We start from the raw sequence: 23,707 nt of genomic DNA, 5'->3' as shown, positions 1-23,707 counted from the left end.
AGTTTATTTTATAAATACTAATACGTAATAATAAACTAATGTTGAAGTAAACTCCTGATACTAATGATGAAATAAACACCTGAAACTAATGATGTAGTAAACACCTGATACTAATGATGAAGTAAACACCTGATATTTCTCTATCATTTAGTTCTATAAATAACTTCTTATAATTGTTTTTTCAGCCATAGTCACAGAAAAACTTCAACAAGCAATTTTTTAAACTAGAAGCTTTAGATAAATGTTTTGGAAAATTTTTTTTTTGTAAAAAACTTTTTCAATATTGATGCTGCGGAAATGCTCCTCATTCGCAAGACTTCTTGCTATAAATAGAAAATTTATGGTTCCACAACATTAAATAGCTTTAGTTCTTATCTAAAATTCCCTTTAAATGGTCCTATATCACAACTATCATCATTAAGTAAGTACTTAATATTATAAGTTGCTGTGTTAGCAGTGGTGAAAGTAGAAGATATATTGTTTAAAGGAATAAAAAATAAATTATGAAACATATATAGCGGATAAAAATAACTGAGATTAAATTATTTGATGAGAAAAAGAAAAAAAAAAAGTATGGATGTGAGACAAAGTAAGACCTTTAATGATTGCATCACATTTACAACTTTGTCAATGTATATGTAACTAAACTATATTAGCTTTCATTCATTTATAAGTTTATTTATAAATTACTTGATTAATAATTTATAATAATTACAAAAATTCAAATAAATAATATAAATAAACAAATTAAACTACTAATGAAATAGTTAAATAATAATTTAAAATTCTTGGTTGATATATGATGAGATATATGAAAAGTATTCTTACCAAAGTTGTCCAATATATCTGTTATAAGTACAAACTTGCTTGGATAAAATAAAATAACATCTGTATCACCCAACATTTTAGCACACTGAAAAATTAGTTTGATTATTTTAAATTGTAACCAATTAAAAATTAGTTTGATCATTTTATAATGTGACTAATTATATTTACTGTCAATTGAACAAAAAATAATTGAAACTAAAAGATATTAGTTGAAATAAAAAACAAAAATAACTGAAACAAAAAACAATTGAAAAAAATACTTGTATAGCTATCTTTAATGCTTTAACTCGTTGCTCAGAACTCCATGCCGAAAGTAAACCCTTTGTAAAAAGTTTAAAAACCAAAAATATGAAGTAAAAAAAAAACTTTATCATAAAAATGCCATTATTAAAATCATTTTTATTTTTTAAACTTAATTAATCTTTATTAAAATTTTCTTTTTTCAAAAAAAAAAAAGAATTAATGTATCACGCTGATATAGTGAAGATTAATTTCTAAATATTTTTGTATAAGATTCAAAATGTGAAAGTATACAAAGTATTACCTCACTTTTACCCTAAAAAATACTGTGTAAACAATTTAAAGTGAAGTGAACCTAGACATCACTGATGTCACTAGTTTTATAATTTCTAATAACATTTACTAATATATTTTGTTGAATATTTAATACCTTAATACATAATTCATTTTTTTTTTTAAACATCATTACTTCCAACAAGGCTGCATGCAACCACTAATTAGAGTTGGAAGTTACTGGAAGAGTAAGAATGAAAATTGTAGAGCAAGATAACGATTGACAGATGATTTAAAGGATTGCAAATTATATGAATCAAGAAAGCAAGATGATGGAAGCGAATTCCAAAGAACTGATGTTTGAAGAAAAAAACTAGATGAATAAGAGTTTTTAGAGCATTTAGGAACAGAAAAAAGATGAGACTTAATTGAATGACGAGCAACACAAGAATAAATTTTAGTAGATGGCACAAGAGACGCTAGCTCTTTAGAGCAGTGCCCATCATAGTATTTGTAGAAAAGAGAAAGAGAAGCAACGTTACAACGATGTGATAATGGTTGGAGGTTCACTGTTAGAGCAGGTCCAAGTATGTTTTCAATGCGTTTTTGCAACTTTTCTAAAAGAGAAAGGGCATCATTAGAAGATCCACCTTAGATATGGCAACAGTATTCCATACAAGGATGGATTTGAGATTTATAGAGGTAGAGAATAGAATCTGGAGTAAAAAAAAAAAAAGCTCCATAAAGAGATGCAACCTTAGCAGATGCTAGTTTTGCAACGGATTTGATATATGGTTTCCAAGAAAGATTGGAAGTAAGAGTTAATCCTAGAAGATGAAGGTTAGATGACTAATTGAGTACATTAGCGTTCATAAATGTAGAAAGATCTAAATTATTGCAATAACAATTGGCTAAAAAAAATTGGGTTTTATCTGAACTAAAGTTCACCAGCCACTGTGACCCCCATGCTGTAGTAGAAGTGAGATCCTTTTCAAGCTCAAATGCCCCCTCCAAGCAATCAGAGAGTGTTGGCTTCTTATTATGACAAGAATATACGGTTGTATCATCAGCGAACAATGCCACTTTAGATGTCAGAATATCTGGAAGATGTTTAATGTAAATTAAAAAGAGTGTAGGGCCAAGGATAGAACGTTAGGAAACCCTGAAGTTAAAGTATATGAAAAAGAGTGTCCGTAGACAACTTGTCCGTAGACAACTTGTCCGTAGATGTCAACTGTCCGTCAACTTTTACACTACGATAGAAAGAAAGGATCTCAAATCAATCTCAAAGATGTTACCAGATACACTATTAGAAGAAGGCTTATGGTAAAGACCAGCATGCCAAACTTTATCAAAAGTTTTAGAAATGTCAAGAGCGATGGCCTTAACCTCTCCACCTTTATCTAATGCTCGATAAAACCTATCGGTTACTATTTTTAGCAAATCAGCTGTAGAACGAGAAGATCGAAATCCATATTGATGATCAGAAAGTAAGTTATTAGATTCAAGATAAGGGATTAAGTGTTTGTTAATTAAAGATTCAAAAACCTATCTTATGATAGGAAGAAGACTAATGGGTTGGTAGTTAGACAAACCAGATTATTCTCCAGAATTTTTGAAAATAGGGATAACAGATGCTGTTTTCCAGAATGCTGGAAAACAAGACTCTGATAAGCACTTGCTGAATAGTTTTGAAAGTATAGACGATAGCTTCAGAGAACACTTCTAACAGGTATAAATAACAGGTATGTTGTCAGAGCCACAAGCTGTAGAAGTGTCTAAGCAGGAAATCACTTTAGGTACAGAAGCTGGAGTGATACAAATGTCAAGTAATGGACCATCCTGTTTGACGGCTATATCAGGCAGAACGCAACTAGTAGAATTAGAGATGATATTGATGAAAAGTTCTTAACAAACAATTCAGCTTTGTCTTTAGGTGAAGTGACAAAGTCTGAACCATACAAGAGTGGTGGAATTACAGAATTGCCCTTATTATTGATACTATTAAAGATTCTCCAGATGTCACAAGAGCCTAATTTTTGTAATACAAACTTTCATGACCTGAGAATAGCGGGCTTTGGCATTAGACAAAACCTTTTTACAATGGTTTCTAGCAGTGATAAACAGACGTCTGTTTTCTGAAGAATTGTTTTGCTGATATGATATGGAAGTAATGGTTTGGATTGGCAATTGCAGTAACACAACGAAATACCATGGAAAAGGGTGAGGCTTGACCTGGAATCATTGAGAGGGAATAAAAGATTCCATGCCAGCCTGAATCCACAAAGTTATGTGAGAAGCACATTTGTCAACAGGAAGATGAAAGATTTCTAGCCAAGGGCCATCACGAAGAAAATCACGGAAAGAGTCCCAGTCAGCTTTAAGGTAGTTGTAAGAGATACGATGATGACGACATCTCTCTCTCTATCCATCAGCTAATATTGTTGTTGTCGGTGAATTTAATGCTCATCACACTGACACTAGAGCCAAGCCATTCAGTGTGATGAGCATTAAAATCACCGGCAACAACAATATTAGCTGATGGATAGAGAGAGGGCTTGGTCAATATGATCAGAACTTACAAACTCGGTTTTAACTTTTATTTGACATTTGAAAAAAAATCATAAAAAAAAATCATAGGCCATGATAACAAGTTTAATATGGGAATTAAAATATCATAAATATTACTTATTTTTCTTTTTTATTGGTATTTTTAAATATACAAAGAGCCTAACTATTGAAATGAAAACATAAATAACTAGGTGCAACTTTAATATCAATTTTATATAATATTGTTAGTAACACTATTTACAGAATAAATTTCTCATCCATTCAGAATAGTCATGAGTACCAAATTGGCAGCGCTGCAGAACATCAAAATTGTAATTACTTGCCTTTTGTTTTGATGCTCATATGGTCATGTTTTTATTTTGTAAAGATTGAGGTTATGTTTATGTTATGCTATGAGATTGTGCAGTGCATTTTGTGAAAGTTAGCTTTTGTGAGTATGAGTCAATCGAGTTTATGTTCAAATGCCAAATTTTATTGTTGGGGAATTGTCAGGAACAACTACCTTTAAACCAAGTATAAATTAAACGCAAGGTATTGCAAAACCTTTCTCTTTTTGAAAGAAAGGCTTATGAAACATGATAAGTACTCTATTATTAATACAATATATGTAGTAAAATAACTGACAAGCTGTATGCTATATGGAATACAGGCTATACAGGAATAAAAACAAAGAGAACAAGATAAAGAAAAACTTATAAATTTGAAACAGAAACTTATAAATTTGTTTGAATCATACAGAACCTTAAACATAAAAGTAGAAATGATTCCAGCTATTGCTCAGTGTGACAAATTAATGAACACAAAACAAAAAGAAAATACAAGTTTTTAGATGTTTTAAAGGATAGGGAAAAATTTAGGTTCTGCTGACAAAGATTATACAAGAAAATTGCAAAGTTATAAAAAAAGGAAACAAGTGAAAAGTAAGCGAAAAAAAAGTGTCACAGAGCAATCAACACAAGTGATTTTAGAAAATTCCAGAGAAGATCTCAATTAAATCAGTTTTTTTTAAAAAGGCGAACTTGCTCAAAACTTCTTAAGGAAATTCGCCCTTTTAAAAAACACTGATTCAATTATTCAGATGAAGATTTTTTTCCTGTTCATAAAACCACTAATCCTTTAAAAATTAAAATTTGTCAAATAATTGCTTGAATCTATCCCTTAATGTTTGTTAAGAAACTCTAATCCTACCAATGTGGTAAGTTAAAAAAAGGTACATCCACCTTTCTTGTAGTAACAAAAAATACAATTATTCCATCAATGATTGGACAAAACTCTTGGCTTCTGTTCGAAACCTGTTCTGTTCTGTTGCAAGTAGTTAAAAACCGCAGAAAGTTTTTTACTGATTTCAGAAAACTTGATTAACCTTAAACTTTTACTAATATTACTATTTTTCATTAATTTTTAATATTTATATTTATATATATATATATATATATTATATATATATATATATATATATATAAATATATATATAAATATATAAATATACATATATATATATATAAATATATATATATATATATATATATATATATATATATATATATATATATATATATATATATATATATATTGATTTAATGATTTTTACATAAAGTATACTTGCTTTATCTTACACACAGAGTTGTAAAAAGCCGCTTTTTACCACAAACAGTAAATTTATATGTCAAACTATAGAAATATATATATATATATATATATATATATATATATATATATATATATATATATATATATATATGAACTAAAAATTGCATTTACTGAGCAATTACTTCAAAAAGTTTAGTTTAAAACCTGATAGAATTATTATTTATTATTTAAAATTTTTTCTTTTTTTTATTATAATAACTTTTTCATTCATAACTTGTGGTTTTTAGATAGATCAAAGAAACTATGTTTTTTAGACAAGCATATAAGGCCTGATCATATTCCTGATATCCAGAGGGATATGACATCAGAACATTCTATCTCCTTCTAATATTTAGAGGGTTATGCTATTGCAGCTTTCTGCCATAAAATACCCTATCACCTACCTACCTATATATCTACTAATTTTTGTATGAAGTAAGATCTTAGAGTAAGTAAGATATGAAGATTTAATAAAAAGTTATTAAAATCTCATTACTTCACATTTAAAAAACAAAAACAAACTCCTTTTACGCAAAAAATAATTAAAGTTAATTACCTTATTTAGCTCATCAATTCTCGTTACATATTCTGTCTGACTCAAATTGAGTGTCTCTTTTATTGAGCCCTAATATTTAAAAGATATTTTAATATTAAAATTAAAAAAAAAAATAATCGTGTGCTGCAGATATTATAAATATTTATTAATTATCAAACATTTTTATTAAAACAAAATATAAAGCAAAAATAAAGTTACCTCGTCTAAATCATTCAGTTGTTCTAAGCGTGATTTAACTTTTTCCGTAGGTAATAAACTCTGTTTTACGGCTACTATAAAAGTCATAATAATGAATATATAGCATCAGTTGAGTATAGTTGTAGACTAAAACATCTTATTTTTAATTATATCTTTATCACTAAACATATTAAATTATATATTATATTATTATATTATATATAATATTATACTATTTGTTACTTAAAACGTATGTTTTACTCCAGCAATGAGCAGTTCAACTGCAGTTGTTAAAACTTTTTTTTAAGTATTACCCTGCATAAAGGTTTAAGTATTACCCTGCATAAAGGTTTAATTATTACCCTATATAAAGGTTGAGGTATTACCCTACATGGAAGTTTAAGTATTACCCAGCATAAAGGTTAAGAAAAAAACAAAAACCATTTGTTATTACATAATAATTAATATAATCATAACAGTATACATGGTAAGTATGTAATGATAAACTAACAGTATACATGGTAAGTATGTAATGATAAACTAACAGTATACATGGTAAGTATATATTAATAAAAAATAAGTTAAAGTTACATTACAAATACAAAAGTATTCCATGCTCAACTCTATAGTCTCAAAAGTATTGCATGATTAATATGGTGTCAAAATAATATATTTAAATCACTTTAAAAAAATATTTACTAGATTAATGCTAAAAAAATATTTGTAAAAACTTAAAAATGGAAAATGAAAATTGGATAAAAATCAAAGGTATTTGAAAAATATAGAATTATACTAAAGTAACATAAAATTCATTTAGCCCAAAACTCAATTCTTATGAAATCAAGTCCAGACTAACTAAAAGGTTCCTACTTCTTAGTGAACTATTTTACAGCCAATATAGTTGCTGTAGTTCAAAGTTTGTAAAGTTTAAAAATTTGTCAGAGAAATTATCAGAGAAAATTGTATCAGATGCTTTACATTTAGAAAAATTTAACAAATTCAACACAATTTATTTAAAAAATTAAATTATAACTTTTAGCATCATAAAATTAAAATTTAAGTAGTTAGTACCCAGATCACAGATAACTTATTACACTTTATCATTAATATAACAGTAGTAGTGTAGTGGTAGAGTGCTCGCCTCATAAGCAAGAAGTTCAGAGTTTGATCTTCACCCCGTGGCAGTACAACACTTAACTTGTTTCTCTGTGCAGTTGCCTTGTTTGTCAAGGTTGGTGTTTCAGAGTCATAGAGTTAAGAGAGGGTTGTAACAACAACTAAAGTAGCCTCCTCAGCTGCAGTGGCCTTTTTGGCCTTGGGAAGTGAATCAACTTAAAAAAAATAAGAAAAAAATAAGAAAAAAAAAAAAAGAAAAAAAAAATTAAAATAATAAAAGTTATTAAAAACATCTTAGCTGTATAAATAGTTAACAACTTACATTTTTCAACTTCTCCATCTGACAAAAAGCTCTAAATGATTTCAAGTTATCATTTTACAAAATCAAATAGCAATATAAAGGAATAAAAAGAAATCTACTTTAATATATACTAGCAATAATATCAAATGTAAATTGTATACATAAGATAAAGAGGTTATGCAACATAATTTGATGCTTTCACAAACTTTATTATATCATATCATATATTATTATATTTTAATTTCATGAATACAAAGTCAAAGTTTTGAGCCTGGGGTCTGGTGTCTCAAAGTCCTTATTTCTTTCAAGAATGCGGAATCTCACCTGTCTTTCAAAATTTTCAGAACTCCAAGGTTTTTTAAACTTCTGAAGAAAAAAAGACAATGCACCATAAAAACGTTTCTTAACAAATTTCAATTTTAGTTTTGTCAACAGTAACTTTTCACTAGTGAAAGCACAAACATTATACTAACATATGTACTTAATTACACTGCATAGAATTTGCCAAATAACTTCCCAACATTCCAGAATATAGAACTTGCTGCAATTTTCTTTTTTCTTTTTTTTAATATTTATTGTCATCATACATTTTGCATATAATATAATTTAACTTTATCAGATTACACTTCTTGTCTAGTCTTATTCTGTTGCAGCTGAGAATTTTTTTTTGCTTATGGTCACAGCTTTTTGTTGTGCTGTAATCCTGAGCACAACAAAAAGCTGTGATCATCAGCAAGATTTTAGTTCACAGGAGGAATGGGAATCAAAAAGTAAGAAAAAGGTTAAGTTTGATACTGCTATAGGGGGATTTTGCCAGTCAAATTGAAAAGTGTTCCAAAACACTGCATTTCTAACAATAACTTAAAGAAATATCATGATCTAGACATTTCAATGTACAAAATCAAAAAGAAAACTTCTGTAATTGACTGTTATTGCCAAACTTCTTTAACAAGCAAACAGTACCATTTATAACAACATGTTAAAGAAAGATTATCAGCTAGACATTTTATTGTATGACATCAAAAAAAAAATTTCACCATAAAGTTCAACTATTTACATTTGCACTAGAATCATGGACAAAAAAATATCAAGTTACATTAAAGTGTCTGATTATCTTGTTCAAATTTCAAGACATGGTAAAAATGAGCAAGGGATTCTATCATTGCCAGTTTTTGCCTATATTTTTGCCTATATTTTTTCTCAAACAAAAATTTTTTTTTTACCTTTCACAAGATGTTAATAATGACCCCAGATTTTTTTATAAGATTCAAGAAGATATATTAGAGAAAATCCGTGCCAGATAGTTAGACCTACAAAAATCTCAACCTACTAATTTACTCTACAAAAAGAACATCTACTAAAAAGTGGAACTAATTTTCAGATAACCTACTGAAGCCTAAATTGTTTTCAATCAATTATAGTCTTTTTTATTTTCAACCGATTTATGGCAGTTTCATTTTCAACCAATTTATTTTTCGACCTATTTTATAGATTTTCATTTTCAACCGATTTGAGATAAATTAATTTTCAACCCATTATCTGGTCTGTGTTTTTAATGTTTGTTTTTTTAAACTAGAAATTTTTTATTACCAATCAATAAGTTTTCCAAGCATTCATTGAACTTTATACCTCCCAATTCTGAAGACAGCCCTTCAACTACTGCACCAAGGCTGATCAAATTTGACTCGTATTCAAATCAGCAACAAAACATACAAAATACATACTGGAAAGATGAAGTTGTAAAATTGAAAATACAGCAGGTTGAATATTTAGTAGGTTAAAAATTCAGTAGGCTTAAAATACAGTAGGGAACGATTTGGTAGATTAAAATGGAAAAAATGAAAAATTATTAGTACATGTTTTGATTAGGTGTAAATATAAAAATCAAAAAACAAAATAAAAACTTCATATTCTATGATTTACAAAATTTCAAAATTAGGTTGGGCTATAGGCCACCAAAAAATCTACCAGATGTATCATTAGAAAAGTAGTTTGTCAAGAAAGTCAAAAATAAATAACTAATGGGGAGATTTTGGATGTTAATTTAATATACTCTTTTTGTAAACCCAAAATAACAGGCAATTGTTTTAAACTATTTTCAAAGGAGGAAATTTATCAAACTTTAGCACACTTAAAAAAAAAAATTTACATGGACACAAGTACAAAGTAAATACCAGTACAATGTATCACCATTTTATTCCTCCTAGGTGGAATACAATAAGTTATAAAAAAAAAATGCAGATACACATACTCAAGTATTTGATATAATTCTAAAAAACAAAAATAATAAAAAGATTTCATTAAACATTAAAATAATTGCATGCTGTTATGATTAATTTTGGTGGATTGCTGAAGAGTAAGTGAAGTTAATATTAAAGTCAGATTCATGCATCCACATGGACCAGTTAAAATATTTTGGGCCAATGAGAAAAGATAAAGTTTTATGCATAACTTTTACACCCACAACAATATCAGGACATATGTAAAACATATCTGATTTCGATTTAAAGAATGTAAGCAGTTGGTTAAGAAATAATAATAATAAATAAACATTTAAAGTAATGTTGTTGTATTTTTATTTACATATTTTTTGTGATTTAATATTTGCTTTTTTATTTTGTCTTTTCCAAATCCGGTAAAAAATAAATCTAAAAAGATTTTTTGAGTACTTTGATCAAGCATTACAGAGACAATGAATTTTTTTCAGTAAAGTATTATCAGTAAAGATTAATTAATGATATACAATCAATATTTTTTCCAGGAATTTGGGGTGACAGCTCCCATTTTAATTCCAAAAATCAATAATTCCAAAAGTCAGCAATTTTGAATTAAATTGGACAAATGAGGCAGTTCTTGAAACTATCAAGTCTTGTGAGTAGTATTTTTAATTTTCTTTAGCAAAAATCTACTTGGATTCAAAATTTTTCTCCTAAACCATTATCGATTTATATCAAAGTTGCTTTATTGACTCTTCAGATATCCACAAAAATGCTGAATCTGCATTATTTTAACTGGGGATATCTCAACAACCCATATATATTTTTAGCTAATATTTCCACAGTTATCATCCTATTTAGTATGGACTGCAAATAATGAAAAAATAAAACAATACTTAGACATTCTGAGTATGGTTGAAAAAACTTTCTTTTTTTGGATAATTTAATACAGAATGACCCTGAATAAATATGAAATACTAAATAAATGAAAAAACCACTACAAAATAAAAAACAAATTTTTTTGATGAGTATCAATTAAGTTAAATTAGTTTCAATGAATGTCAATTATGTTCAAAGTAAAAATAAAATAAAGTTTGAAGTAATTTAATTTTACAACCCAAAAGTTTTTCATCATTCAGCATAACAGAAAGAATTATTTTTATAACATCAATTGTTTAGTGGAAAACCTTTTTTTTCTTGCATAATTACCTGAGCATTTACTAAAAATTCATTAGACATTAAGATTCTGAACTTTACTGGTAAGTTTCTCTAACAAATATTCATAGTTAGGAATTATTTACCTATGTTCATAGTTCCTAATTATGGTCAAGTCAAAGTATCATTGGCATGATACTTTGATTTGATCAATTTCATAGTGGAGAATTAAAATTCCAACCAAAATTTAAAATAAGTTTTATATCAATCCTTTTCAGTTTTAACCTTTTTCTGAAGAAAATCCTGAAGAAAGTTAGTGTTTTTTGCAGATTTTGAAGATTTACACAATCTAGGTTCAGCCACATCTAGAGTTTGCAACGTGATTATTGAACGTGTTTAACATGATGCTAGGAAAATTTTTGACTCACTTAAGCATTATGAATTTATTACAACTATGAAAAAAGATAACAAATTCTTAAGCTCACTACTTTGAAAGACAGAAGACGTAGACTGCATACAACAGTACAAACTTGAGAATAATTTAGATCATGTTAACTGCTCAACCAGAAGTTATTGTTCCAAAACAAGGACATCATAAACTTTTACATTGTGAAATTGTCAAAAACTGCGCTCAGAGACAGTAAATTTTCCCTAACAGAGTTGTCAATCAATGGAATAATTTAGATGATTCAACAGTACTTCAAAAAAGTATAGGTAGTTTCAAAAACAACTTTGACAGAAAGAAAAATAGACATTATTATTGCAATTAACAGTAGCCAATATTATAAGCCTTGGCTGCTAATAGCAGAACTTGTACTCATGTTCCGCTCCAGGAGGTTTTTCTCTATGCAGTGTAAATAAGTAAATAAATAATAAATCTTTTTATCAAAATGTCACGCTTTTCTCAATCAGGAAACATGGTTGAGAAAAGTGTGACATTTTCTCAATCATGTTTTCTGGAATTGAACAACTATCACTAATAATATCAATTAAAAATTTACTAAAAATGCTAAAGAAGATTTAAGAGTACATTAAAACTTGTGTTAAAAGTCCTCTAATAAGCTCTATAGTTTATTAGAAGTATTCGACTTTATGATCAAAATTTAGATTTTATAAGAGTTGCATCAGTTAAAAACAAAAGATCTTGCAAAAAATTCATTGTGGAATGTCTTTTGCTATTTAATTTAAAAAGGCCTAATTTAAAAGTTCTATAAATCTATAAAAAAACATCTTGAAAATCACTTTAATGCACAGTAAAATGACAAGTCACTTGGTTTGTCAGCAAGATTCAATTCAATAATGAAAATTTTAAACATGTGATTTTTTGCATTTGATCCAACATAATTTTCCAGCACAGGTAAAAAAAAATGAAAAAATGTTTTGCTGCTCAATGTTCTCAATGAATCACACAATGAACTTGAATAAACTCTGGATACGTTTTTTAATAAAATTGTAATTTTTGTAGCAAGACTATGCAACACTTATTTAATATCATGCTCAGTTTGTTTCTCTCGTTTCGTGTTTTAAAATTTGAATTTTCAAACTTTAAAACACGAGCAAAGAAATATTAACCAACACTTTTGTTGTTTATTTGTTTGATTTAGATTCTGAAAATGAAGCAAATAGCTTGCTATAACCAAAAAGAGACCTGAGATATAATTACTGTGTCAAAAATTAAATAAAAGATAATTTTTTAACAGAATAAGAAACCAACTTGATGTAATTGAAAGAGAGTTTTGAGAAGATAAAAGTATTTCTGTAAATAAGTTCTCAAAACAAAACAAATAAACCTGGTCAGGCAAGGTGTGCAAATGCATGTGTCTCTTGTAAAAGCCTGATATATTTAAAAAAAATTAGGAGTTTGATGTCTAATCATTTTTGAAACCTAAATCAAGAGTCTTAGAGTCCCAAAAATTAAAAGGAATTTACATCCCTTATAAGTATTAATTATTAAACATAATTAAAAAAAAAAAAAAACTTACTGAGGTTATTGAAATTTTTTCTGATGTTGTGTACTTGGAAAGAATGCTAGTTCTTTTAGCTTGCCAGGGCTCAAAAGAACCATCAATGTATCCATCTTCATTCCCAAACTTCTTTTTGTCCTCATCCTATTTGATTACAATTCAATCAACAAAACAATTTTTTTTAAATTTGATTACAATTTAGCCAACAAAACAATTTTTTTTGTCTGATTACAATTTAACATTCTTAACCAATCAAAAAGGTTTTAAACTTGCATAACACTCTTAACCAATCAAAAAAGGTTTTACACTTGCATAACATTCTTCACCAATCAAAAAAAGTTTAAACTTGAATAACATTCTTCACCAATCAAAAAAAGTTTTTAACTTGCATAGCCAATGAAACTTGCTTAACCAATCAAAAAAGGTTCTACACTTGTATAACATTTGCTAGGATAACTATAACTATACTTAAATCTTAAAGATTTTTTTGTAAAATTCAAACCCTAGCATAATCTATAATAACTTTCTATATCTGTTTCGCATTTTTTACATAAGTTAGCAATTTTATATTTTACTAACGTAAAATAACAGAGTATCTTTAGTGTAACTTATCTAAAAAATAATCTAAAAACTTATCTAAAAAGAAATAATAATGTAAAAAATAAACTAAACAAAGTTGTTACCTTAAATTTTTGGTTATTTAATAGAGAAGCGTCTTTTTGTAATAATGCAGAGAGCGGATCAAAAAGTAGATCAGAGAGTGGATCTGTTTCAACATTTTTAGATTTACCAGTTGCACTCGACTTCATATTTTTTTCTCGCATATTGCCTAAGGTTACATTCTAAAAGAAAAATAGTATCTTTAACGTATTTAAAATTTATTTTATGAAAATCTTTAAATGAAATGTTTTGAATGATACGTATGGTTCTTAAGAATACTTCAAAAAAATTTTCCCCTGACTTGTAAACTTAATTTTTCTTAAAAATTTTAACTTTTCTCTAACTATTAACTGTTAGAGAAATGAAATGTTGTGTATAATTGTTAAACAACATGAAAAGAGAATCTGTTTGAACACTTGATTTATTGTCATAGATTCACTGTTTAAAATGTCAATGGCATGTCACTGTTAGTGTCAATTATTCAAATTAACACCACAAGCAATCTTAACATTCCACAATTGAAATTTTTAACAGAGATCAATTTTTTATGAGAAAATGAAAGCTAAGAAATCAAGGGTATTTACGAAAAATATTTTTTAAGTAAACCTTAAGTAACTATTACCTTAAGTAACTGACCTTTTTTATACTTAATAACTTTTAAAAGAACATTTAATATTTTTCAAACAATAAATTTTCATTAAACAAATTTCATTTTCATTTAACATATTAAAATAATTGAAAATGATTTACTTTTACAAAGTCTCATATTGAAAAAATAACACAACGCTTTTCCAAATCAATCTTTCTACTCTTATTTTATTTCAACTACTTATTATTACTTGGTTCATCTCCAACCAACCAACTTGGTTCATCTCCAACTAAAGTAAGTAGTATAGAAAACATTACTATTTTTTGTTGACTGTGGCTCAACTATTGTGCAATAAGTCAAATAATTATTTTAGGATTTCCTAAAACTTCCAGCCAGTTGATACAGTACCTTTTTGGAAGCGGCATTGATAATATGCACTGCTGTCAATATCAATGATTGTGAAAAGTCTTCTTTCTTTCAATTTTTTTCTAGGCCCAGCTTGTTTTAGAAATGTCCATGCAATGAAAATTTCTAAAATTCCAAAGAACTGCAGCCGTATTCACATTCCTCCATTAAACCCTGCAATAAGCTATCGGCTGGTTAAAAGTAAAACGGCAGTTTTGAACTCCAGCGATAAAACAAACTCATATTCTTATGTCTCCGTTTAGTTAACGACAGGAAAAAAATTAGTTATCGGAAGGCTGTTAATGCCAAAATCTAACCCTGCTCTACCCTTCTGTAAAAACTGCTGTTAGAGGAATTTTCTATTAAATTATGAAAAATAAAAAATGGTATCCAATCAAAACAAGAGTAAACAAATAAGTTTACTTTTATAACAAATAGGCTATACTATTTATATTACAAAACTTATATGATTTATCTCCAAATAAATGTTATTATAAAATGAAATGTATTTTGCATTTGATTATAATGCATCCACTGCTACAAACAATGTAAGTTATGTATGCTAAATACATGCGCATCTGTATGACATATATTTATTTATGTATAAAAGCAAATATACATGTACTTGATTTTATATATATATATCGTACACCCAGATCAAGAGTGCCACATATCAAAAAGTGTCAAACTGAGAAAATCAGGGTTTGTATCTGTCATTTTGTAAACATTCGTTTTAGACTTGTGGTATTTTGTCACTATGCACAACGCATAACATACTATCAAATGACATTCATAATTCAATATCCATAATTTTTGACTTGTGACACCCTTGATCTGGGTGTTGGTTTTTGTGTGTAATTAGTAGTGTATATATATATATATATATATATATATATATATATATATATATATATATATATATATATATATATATATATATATATAATAATAATAATAATAATAACAATAATTAGAGATTAAAGTGCCATTATTTACAACAATCACAATAGTGATAAAGTAATTCAGAAGCACTAAAACAAGTTAGCTATGAGTTTGAAAAAGCCAATAAAAAGTTCATATTTTAGTCTTTTTTTAAATGTTTCTAAAGAGGTTGAGTTTCGCATGTTCATAGATAAACCATTCCAAATTCGAGGTGCAGTCATACAAAAAAAATTTGAGCTCAGAAAAGTTTTTTGTTGACAACGTGTAAGTTAACAACTGTCTAATGATCTAGTATTTTGATTTGAAGTTCGGACTTCTAGGAGTTCAAATAAATATGCAGGAGATTTAGATAATAAAATTTTATGTGATAGCATATACATACATACATATATATTTATATAATATATATATATATATATATATATATATATATATATATATATATATATATATATATATATATATATATATATATGTATGGATATACTCATATATTTATCTATTTATGAATCAAAGTGCAAATTGACAGAGTTGGTATTAGATTGTTAATTGAGACTTGTTGTCGTAATCATGATGCTCGCAAATTTATAACTACTGCCTGAGGTGAGGATGCAACTTCCATTCAAACAGTATACAAGTACTATCAAAAGTAATCTACATCAAACATAAGTGATTATAGTCAGTTTTCAGATGAATCAAGGTCAGGTAGACCCAGCACCTCAACAACTATAGACAACATTGAGATCATTCAACAACTGCTTGATGAAGACAAATTTTTAACAATAGAGCAAATTTGTGATGTCGTAAACATTTCTTTTGGTTCAGTTTATTCAATAATCACCGAAAAATTTATGAAAAGATCAATTTGTTCACAATGGATCCCATATGGACTCACCCCAGCAAATCACAAAATCGGGTTGAACTTGCACATAAATTTCTGACCATCCTACGAAATGAATTGAATCTTGAACGACGTCTAGTTGTTGTGGATGAGAAGTGGATTTACCACAGATCGATCGGGTGCAAACACAGTAATCGTGCTTGGATTTCAAAGGGTGAAGAAGCTTCCAAACGTATCAGAAGATCACAATTTGATACAAAAAGTATCTCATTCGATGGCAAGGCCTATGTTGAGGTACTTCCAAATGGACAATCGGTCAATTCAGAAGTGTACATGCTTTTCCTATCAAATATGCATTTTAATTTTGTCAACAATGGCTTGAAAAGAGTAACATGGAACACAATGCTCCTTCAGCACGATAATGCCAGGCCATATGTGTCTGCTGCAGTCAGAGACTTTCTTGCTGAGAAAAAAGTCACCCATGTCATTCAACCTCCATATAGTCCCGACTTTAACTTGTTGGACAGACATGCTTTCTCTTCATTTGAATTTTATTGCAAGGATTTGGATTTTCAGACAAAGGAAGAGGTTCTAGAAGCCATGGAGGCAAACTTAAGATCACATTCACATGATCAAACTTAAGATCACATTCACATGATCAGCAACTGGAAAAACTGAAAACAGATTATAAACATAAACCTGATACAGATACACATGCATTTAATTGCATACAGATATGCATGTATTATATGCATATATATATACATCTATTAATAAATGTACATATACTTTATATATATATTATATATATATATATAATATATATATATATATATATATATATATATATATATATATATATATATATATATATATATATATATATATATATATATATATATATATATATAAGCATAATATTTAAAGTAGTTAAAATAACTACTAGTTAAAATAAGACAATGAGGTGACATAATTCAATTGTATAAAATTTTCATATGTTATGATAAACTTGAATTTAAAGTAAATAAGTCCTTCAAATCTAATTGTACTCATGGAAAGAAAAAGTAGATAAAAAGTGAAGTAAGAAAACAATTTAAAGGTTGTAAGAGTCCATTAGGAAACAAACAATGGTTGATACCTAAAAAATTTGAGGAGACAATAAAACGTTTAGATACTTGCGATAATGGAGATAATAAGATAGACAGTATCTCCAGCCTTTTAGAAAATTTAAAAAGTATACTGTTCCTATTTTTATTCAATATCTGTAAAGTAATTACATAAATTAGCTCTTGAATTAACTCAAACAGAAAAGTTTGCACGTTATACAATAATTAAAGATTTTTTGGACCTGAAAACTAATTTTTCTTTGATTTGTTAAAAATTACATTACTTTAGACAGAATGGCTGAAAACCAGTTCATCAAACTGGAACTTATTGTGGCTATGTGCTATGTGTATATATCACTATATATTATATACTTATTTCCAGATTATAAAAGATTTTAAAAAAATTTGTTACTGGCTTTTTTGTTCTACAGTGCAGAACGTGCTTCTAATTTTAGTCAAGACCTCATTGAAACTTTTAGAAACAAAAGTAGACAGAGAAGTAAACTTAATAGTTTATGATTGTTTAAAATTTAAAACAAATAATAAAAAATATTGGATAAAAACCAGAAAATAGTCTTTCTTTAAGTAAAAAATGTTCAATTACAAAAATGTTATATATTTAAAGTACATGGAAAAAAAATTAAGCCCCCGCCCTCCAACCTCTCAAATATACACATGATGGTTGAGATCAACTCTTCATATTATTTTTACCAAAAAACAAAACATAATTTAAAAGTAGATAGATCAAGCTATAAAAATAACTCTCATGGTATTTTTGAAATTTTGTTAAGTGACCCTGCCCCTACTATATATGCAAAAACTTGAATTTTTTGCATTTTTAGACAGCTGGGACCAAATTTTCATCTGCACTGGTGGAGGAGTTTTTTTTCAATTTGGAATGAAGAATTACTATTTTAAGTTAATTCAAGTAAAAGCTCATCTCTTGCCATTATGCCATTTCCAAAAAAAATGAAATGTACTTTTAGTCATATTCCTAATATATACACACACACAGATGCATTTTATTGTCAATAAAATGTTTTCAGATGAATATGTCAGATTTCAAAAATTGTATTATAAGGTTCTCACTGCTTTGCAACAATAACAATGGGAAGTATTGTTACTTACAAATTATCACAGAAGTTAATAGGTGCCATGTTTCACTAATAGCTTACAAGCACTGGTCCATTATGAATACTTTAAATTTAGATAAATGCATTCTTATGTAGATTAAATAAAAATATAGATCCTGAAGCGAGTCTTTTTGAAAAAATTACAGTAACTGATAACCATGTAATAACAATTATTTTATTAGCCAAATTGATTAATAAGATATTACTCTAATTAAGCTAAACTTTTTAAGAATGTTATTGATTGAAAATATATTACTTTTCAATGCATGACTTAAGCATAAGTCAAGTAAATTTTGAAAATCTTTGGTTATGGTGCACATGACAATAGCATCAGCATCATATATATATATATATATATATATATATATATATATATATATATATATATATATATATATATATATATATATATATATACATATATATATATATATATATATATATATATATATATATATATATATATATATATATATATATATATATATATCAGGGATGCGGAGTCCCAAAAGTACTCCGGCTTTATATCTCTACTTTTTCCAAGTCTGTAGTGTCCAGAAGCTCTAAACATGTTTGTTGACTTATGATCTGGTATAACAAAAAAATTCATGAGATTTAATGACTTGAAACTTATTGTTTTTAAGCCCGGAATCCTAGAGTCCCGGAGTCCTGGAGTCCCAGAGTCCTTGCCGCCATTATACCTACAGACTTCGGGTTCAAAAAATGATTGTTCCTTTAACCTAAAAGTCTTAATTTTTTTCCAATCAGTAGTTCATAAACTTATTTATATTTTTAGAGCTCCTGGATACCAAAAACTATTATGAAGTAATCTTTTTGTGACTTTCAAATCCAGAGTCCTTTTTGGGACTATATATATATATATATATATATATGTATATATATGTGTATATATATATATATATATATATATATATATATATATATATATATATATATATATATATATATATATATATATATATATATATATATATATATATATATATATATATATATGTATATATATATATATATATATATATATATATATATATATATATATATATATATATATGTGTGTATATATATATATATATATATATATATATATATATAATATATATTATATATAGAAACTCTTGAATAGTAATGACTAATAAGTTAAATTTTTCCTTTTGCAAGATTTTTTGGCTTTATAAGTTCCCATTTAGTTTTATAATAAATGATATAAGCTGAATATATATAACTTTTTTTAGCTTGTATGTGAATTCAATTAAATTAAATTAAATAATTAACAGTATCAACTTTATAACAGACACGTGCTAAAGGGTATTTTATAACAAACGCATTGTAAAATCTCTATGCTGCAGCCAAAGTGGCATCATGGATTTTTGCCTTCCACCCTTTAATAATTATTTTACAAAATGATCTTAAAAATATAATTTTTTAGTTAAATATATCAAGTGCTACTTAAAAAAAACCATTTTGATATTTCGAACTTGTTTTTGCCTTTCTTTTTTTAATTACATAAATATTACACTGTATGATTGTATCGTATCACTGTATTGTATGTACACAGTCCTGTATTACAGCACTGTGTACATACCATACAGTGTATGTACACAGTCCTGTAGCAACAAAATATGGATTAGGTGGGCAATAAAGGTTTCTATATGCTCTAATGCAAATCCCTGTATAGGTTACATGAAACTTTCTCTGTTGAAACCATACCAAGCATAATTAGAAGAATTTGGGCACAATTTTTAACAAAAATATCCTTGTTTTTTTTTTGTGTAGCACTTTGTATTAAATATTATTTAAGAGTTATTTTTAGATGTTTTTGAAATAAATTTTTTTTTGGGTTTTTTAAGAATATTTAAATGTTATAATTAAAAACTATAATTAAAAAAATATAATTAAATGTTATAATTAATAACATTTTTTGTATGTTTTCTACTATAGATTCATTTTAGCATAAGAAAAATTCATTTTAAAAGTTTTTTTTGTTTTAGTCTAAGAAAAGCTGATTTTAAAAAAGAAAAAATCTTTTTAGCCTAAGAAAAGTTCTTTAACCTTCTTTTTCAACCTAACCCTTTATTCTTCTTCTTTAACCTAAGAAAAGTTCAATTTAAAAGTACATTTTAAAATATTTTCTGAATAATTAGTTGTCAATTTCTAAAATAGAAAGACAGTAAAAGACATAACTCATTTTGGAGTTAATATATAGTTTAAACACTAGGAGAATAAAACCTCCATTTTGGTGCGAAAAAGAAGATCACGATTTATTAAAATGTGTCACAATAAATTTACTCAGTTTTAATATTTGAATCCGTTTGCAAAATTTGAAAAAAAGAGTTATGAGAAAATGCGTAATCCATAAGAGTTGGATCCATAAGCATAAAATTTAAAAAAATCAAACAAAAAAGTGTTAAATAGATACAAACTCTTTGAATTTTTCTTATTGTTGCATGTTATATTTAAATTTAAAAAATTACTCAGCAATCATTATTTAAACAATCAACTGTTGCAATTTACCAAATAAACAAAATCACCATCTTTTGGCATCGCAACGCTTAGATGCGATGACAAAAACAGCACAAAAAATAGTTTATGAAGCTGGCTGACGGAGTAACTTTAACTGAAAAAATTATCAGAGCAGTTAATAAACGGAGCCTAAACAAAAGGATTAGAATACCATTTACTTTCCTCCGTTTTATAACCAGCCGTTTAAAGTTTTTTTGTTAACGGACGCTCAAATTCTTTGTTAGTTTAACGGAGAGATGTGAATACGGCTGCTGACGTTTGAGGAAAAAAACTTAATTGAATTAATTGAATGACAAGTAACACGAGGATGAATTTTAGTAGATAGCACAAGAGACGCTAGCTCTTTGGAACAGTGCCCATTATAGTATTTGTAGAAAAGAGAAAGAGAAGCAACACTACAAAAATGTGATAATTTGGAGGTTGGTTGCAAAAGCAGGTCCAATAATGTTTACAATGCATTTTTGCACCTTGTCTAAATGAGAAAGGGCATCATCGAAAGATCTGCCACAGATATGGCAACACTATTCCATAGAAGGAAGGAATTATATGAATAAATCAAATCAAATCTTAAAAATTAAAGAAAGCATCAAGTCTTCAGTGTAAAAAAAGTTTTTTAACTTTTAGTTAACATTCACTCTAAATTTACTGAATGGACCTTGTACATTTCAAACTAATCAAGTTTCAAAACTAAATATTTGTATTAAAGCTTTTGTAAATAATGACAACTCTTTAATATTTTACATTAAATTTATTTAAAAGAATGCAAAAGCTTAGTAGCCTTCTGTTTAATTGCAATTTATTTTTTTTAGTATTAAAAAATTTTAATTTACAAGATATTTAAAAACCTTCTAAAACTTAAATAAGTTAGCAAAAATCTGTTGAATATCATTGAAAACAAAATGACAAATGATTTTTTAAAGTTTTTTTTTTAATAAAAAATGAATTTAAAATTTGTTATTAAAATAAGAATCAAGAATATTTTGATTGCAAATATAGGTTTTAATTCCCCAACAGGAACAAAGTGTTTTGTTTCCACTTTTAAAAAAATAACTGTAATTGCAAATAACTGTAAATACTAAAATAATAAAAGAAGAAAAAAATCAGAATAAAACAGGGTCATTTGAAACTTTTTTTTACAGGAAAAAGACTATATTTTTTTAATTAGTTGGTTCAAATCATCATCATCTGAACAAAATGAATAAGCAGTTGAATAAACAAATTAAGTATAATAAATGAATTATAATCAAAATTACACTGATCTAGAATCTTTATCCTCCTACTTAAAACTTCTACTGTTTCTTTCTTAAAACTAAACAGTACAGGCCAACAGTACATAGTTTAAGATGGTTTTGGCCATAAGCCAAACAATATTTTTTGTGACCCATCAATTTGATCAATTCCAAAGGAACAATATAAGTAAGAAAAAAATTCTAGTTTAAATATTCTTAGACTTGGACAATTTACAAAACGATTTTTTAGGTTTTCAAAAAGAAAATCTTCCACTAACTAGTACCATCTATCTTATTACTTTCAAATTAACTTTCACTTTCAGTTTTAGTTTTACCTTCATTTCAAAAAACTCAAAACTAAAATACTTTACACATTTTTTAATTTCATACAAAAAAAAAATCACCAATTTTGATTTCAATCCAGTGCTACAAGTCGAATTTTCTGTTTTTTCATGAGGAGGAAGCATATATTATATTGCTTGTAAACTGATAAAAATCAACTTTATGGAGTAGTGTAAACTTTTTTATGTTAGACCTATGAAGTAAATAATTTTTTGGCCTATAAAATTACCATTTTTTTCAGCAAAACTAGAAAAGCACCAGTATGGTTTAACAGAACTAGATCAACAGAAGCTAACCAATCAGCTACACTTATATTGCCTTTATTATTTGACATTTTTTTCTTTTGCATCTTGAACAGCATTGTAATGAGGATACAGTTTACAGCCTGCTTCAACTGCACTCAAATGAGTTCGCTGATATGAATCCTTAAACAGTCTACCATTAGTTATTGTTCCTTATATACCAGAGTTTTTTCTGGTATATAAAGAACAATAGAATAGTTTGACTCATTATATTTTGATAACTATAAAACAGCTTTAGCTTCTTTTTTTCTACTATTTTGGCACAAACTGCAACCTGATGCAAACAATAGTTCTGAAGATTAAAAAAATGTCATTAATGTGACCAAATTTATTTATTCTTTATTAATTTAAAAGTTTTAAAATTTAATAAGATCAGAATGTTTAATATAAAAGTTTAGTCCAAGTATAATTTGATATAATTTGATAACTACAATTTGATTCATTGGTAAGTTAAGACTTGACTTGAGTTTTATGCCTATCTTTTTTTTTTAAAGAAAAAAAACATCCTCCAGACCTTTTTTAAGCCTGCAGCATTTCATTGTATTTTCATTAACTGGTGGCTCAAAAACAATAGATTTAATGTCTTAA

At 27.1% G+C, this 23,707-nt stretch overlaps 1 protein-coding gene across 1 annotated transcript in view; it reads right to left on the bottom strand.

Moving 5' to 3' along the window:
* The window catches only part of LOC101234303 (VPS35 endosomal protein-sorting factor-like), a 114,194-nt gene that overhangs the window by 73,514 nt on the left and 16,973 nt on the right, over window positions 1-23,707 (bottom strand). The window contains exons 3-9 of the mRNA XM_065803542.1: window positions 13,710-13,868; window positions 13,045-13,170; window positions 7,713-7,743; window positions 6,296-6,369; window positions 6,098-6,166; window positions 1,089-1,148; window positions 829-913 (exon numbers count right to left, since the gene is read on the bottom strand). Coding sequence (XP_065659614.1) covers window positions 829-913; window positions 1,089-1,148; window positions 6,098-6,166; window positions 6,296-6,369; window positions 7,713-7,743; window positions 13,045-13,170; window positions 13,710-13,868 — 604 coding nt within the window. The remainder of the gene's footprint in view (window positions 1-828; window positions 914-1,088; window positions 1,149-6,097; window positions 6,167-6,295; window positions 6,370-7,712; window positions 7,744-13,044; window positions 13,171-13,709; window positions 13,869-23,707) is intronic.

Source organism: Hydra vulgaris, chromosome 08 (genome assembly GCF_038396675.1).
Source record: "Hydra vulgaris chromosome 08, alternate assembly HydraT2T_AEP".
Lineage (NCBI taxonomy): Eukaryota > Metazoa > Cnidaria > Hydrozoa > Anthoathecata > Hydridae > Hydra > Hydra vulgaris.
Note: the sequence above shows the minus strand (reverse complement) of the source record. Positions and strands in the feature narration are given on the sequence as shown.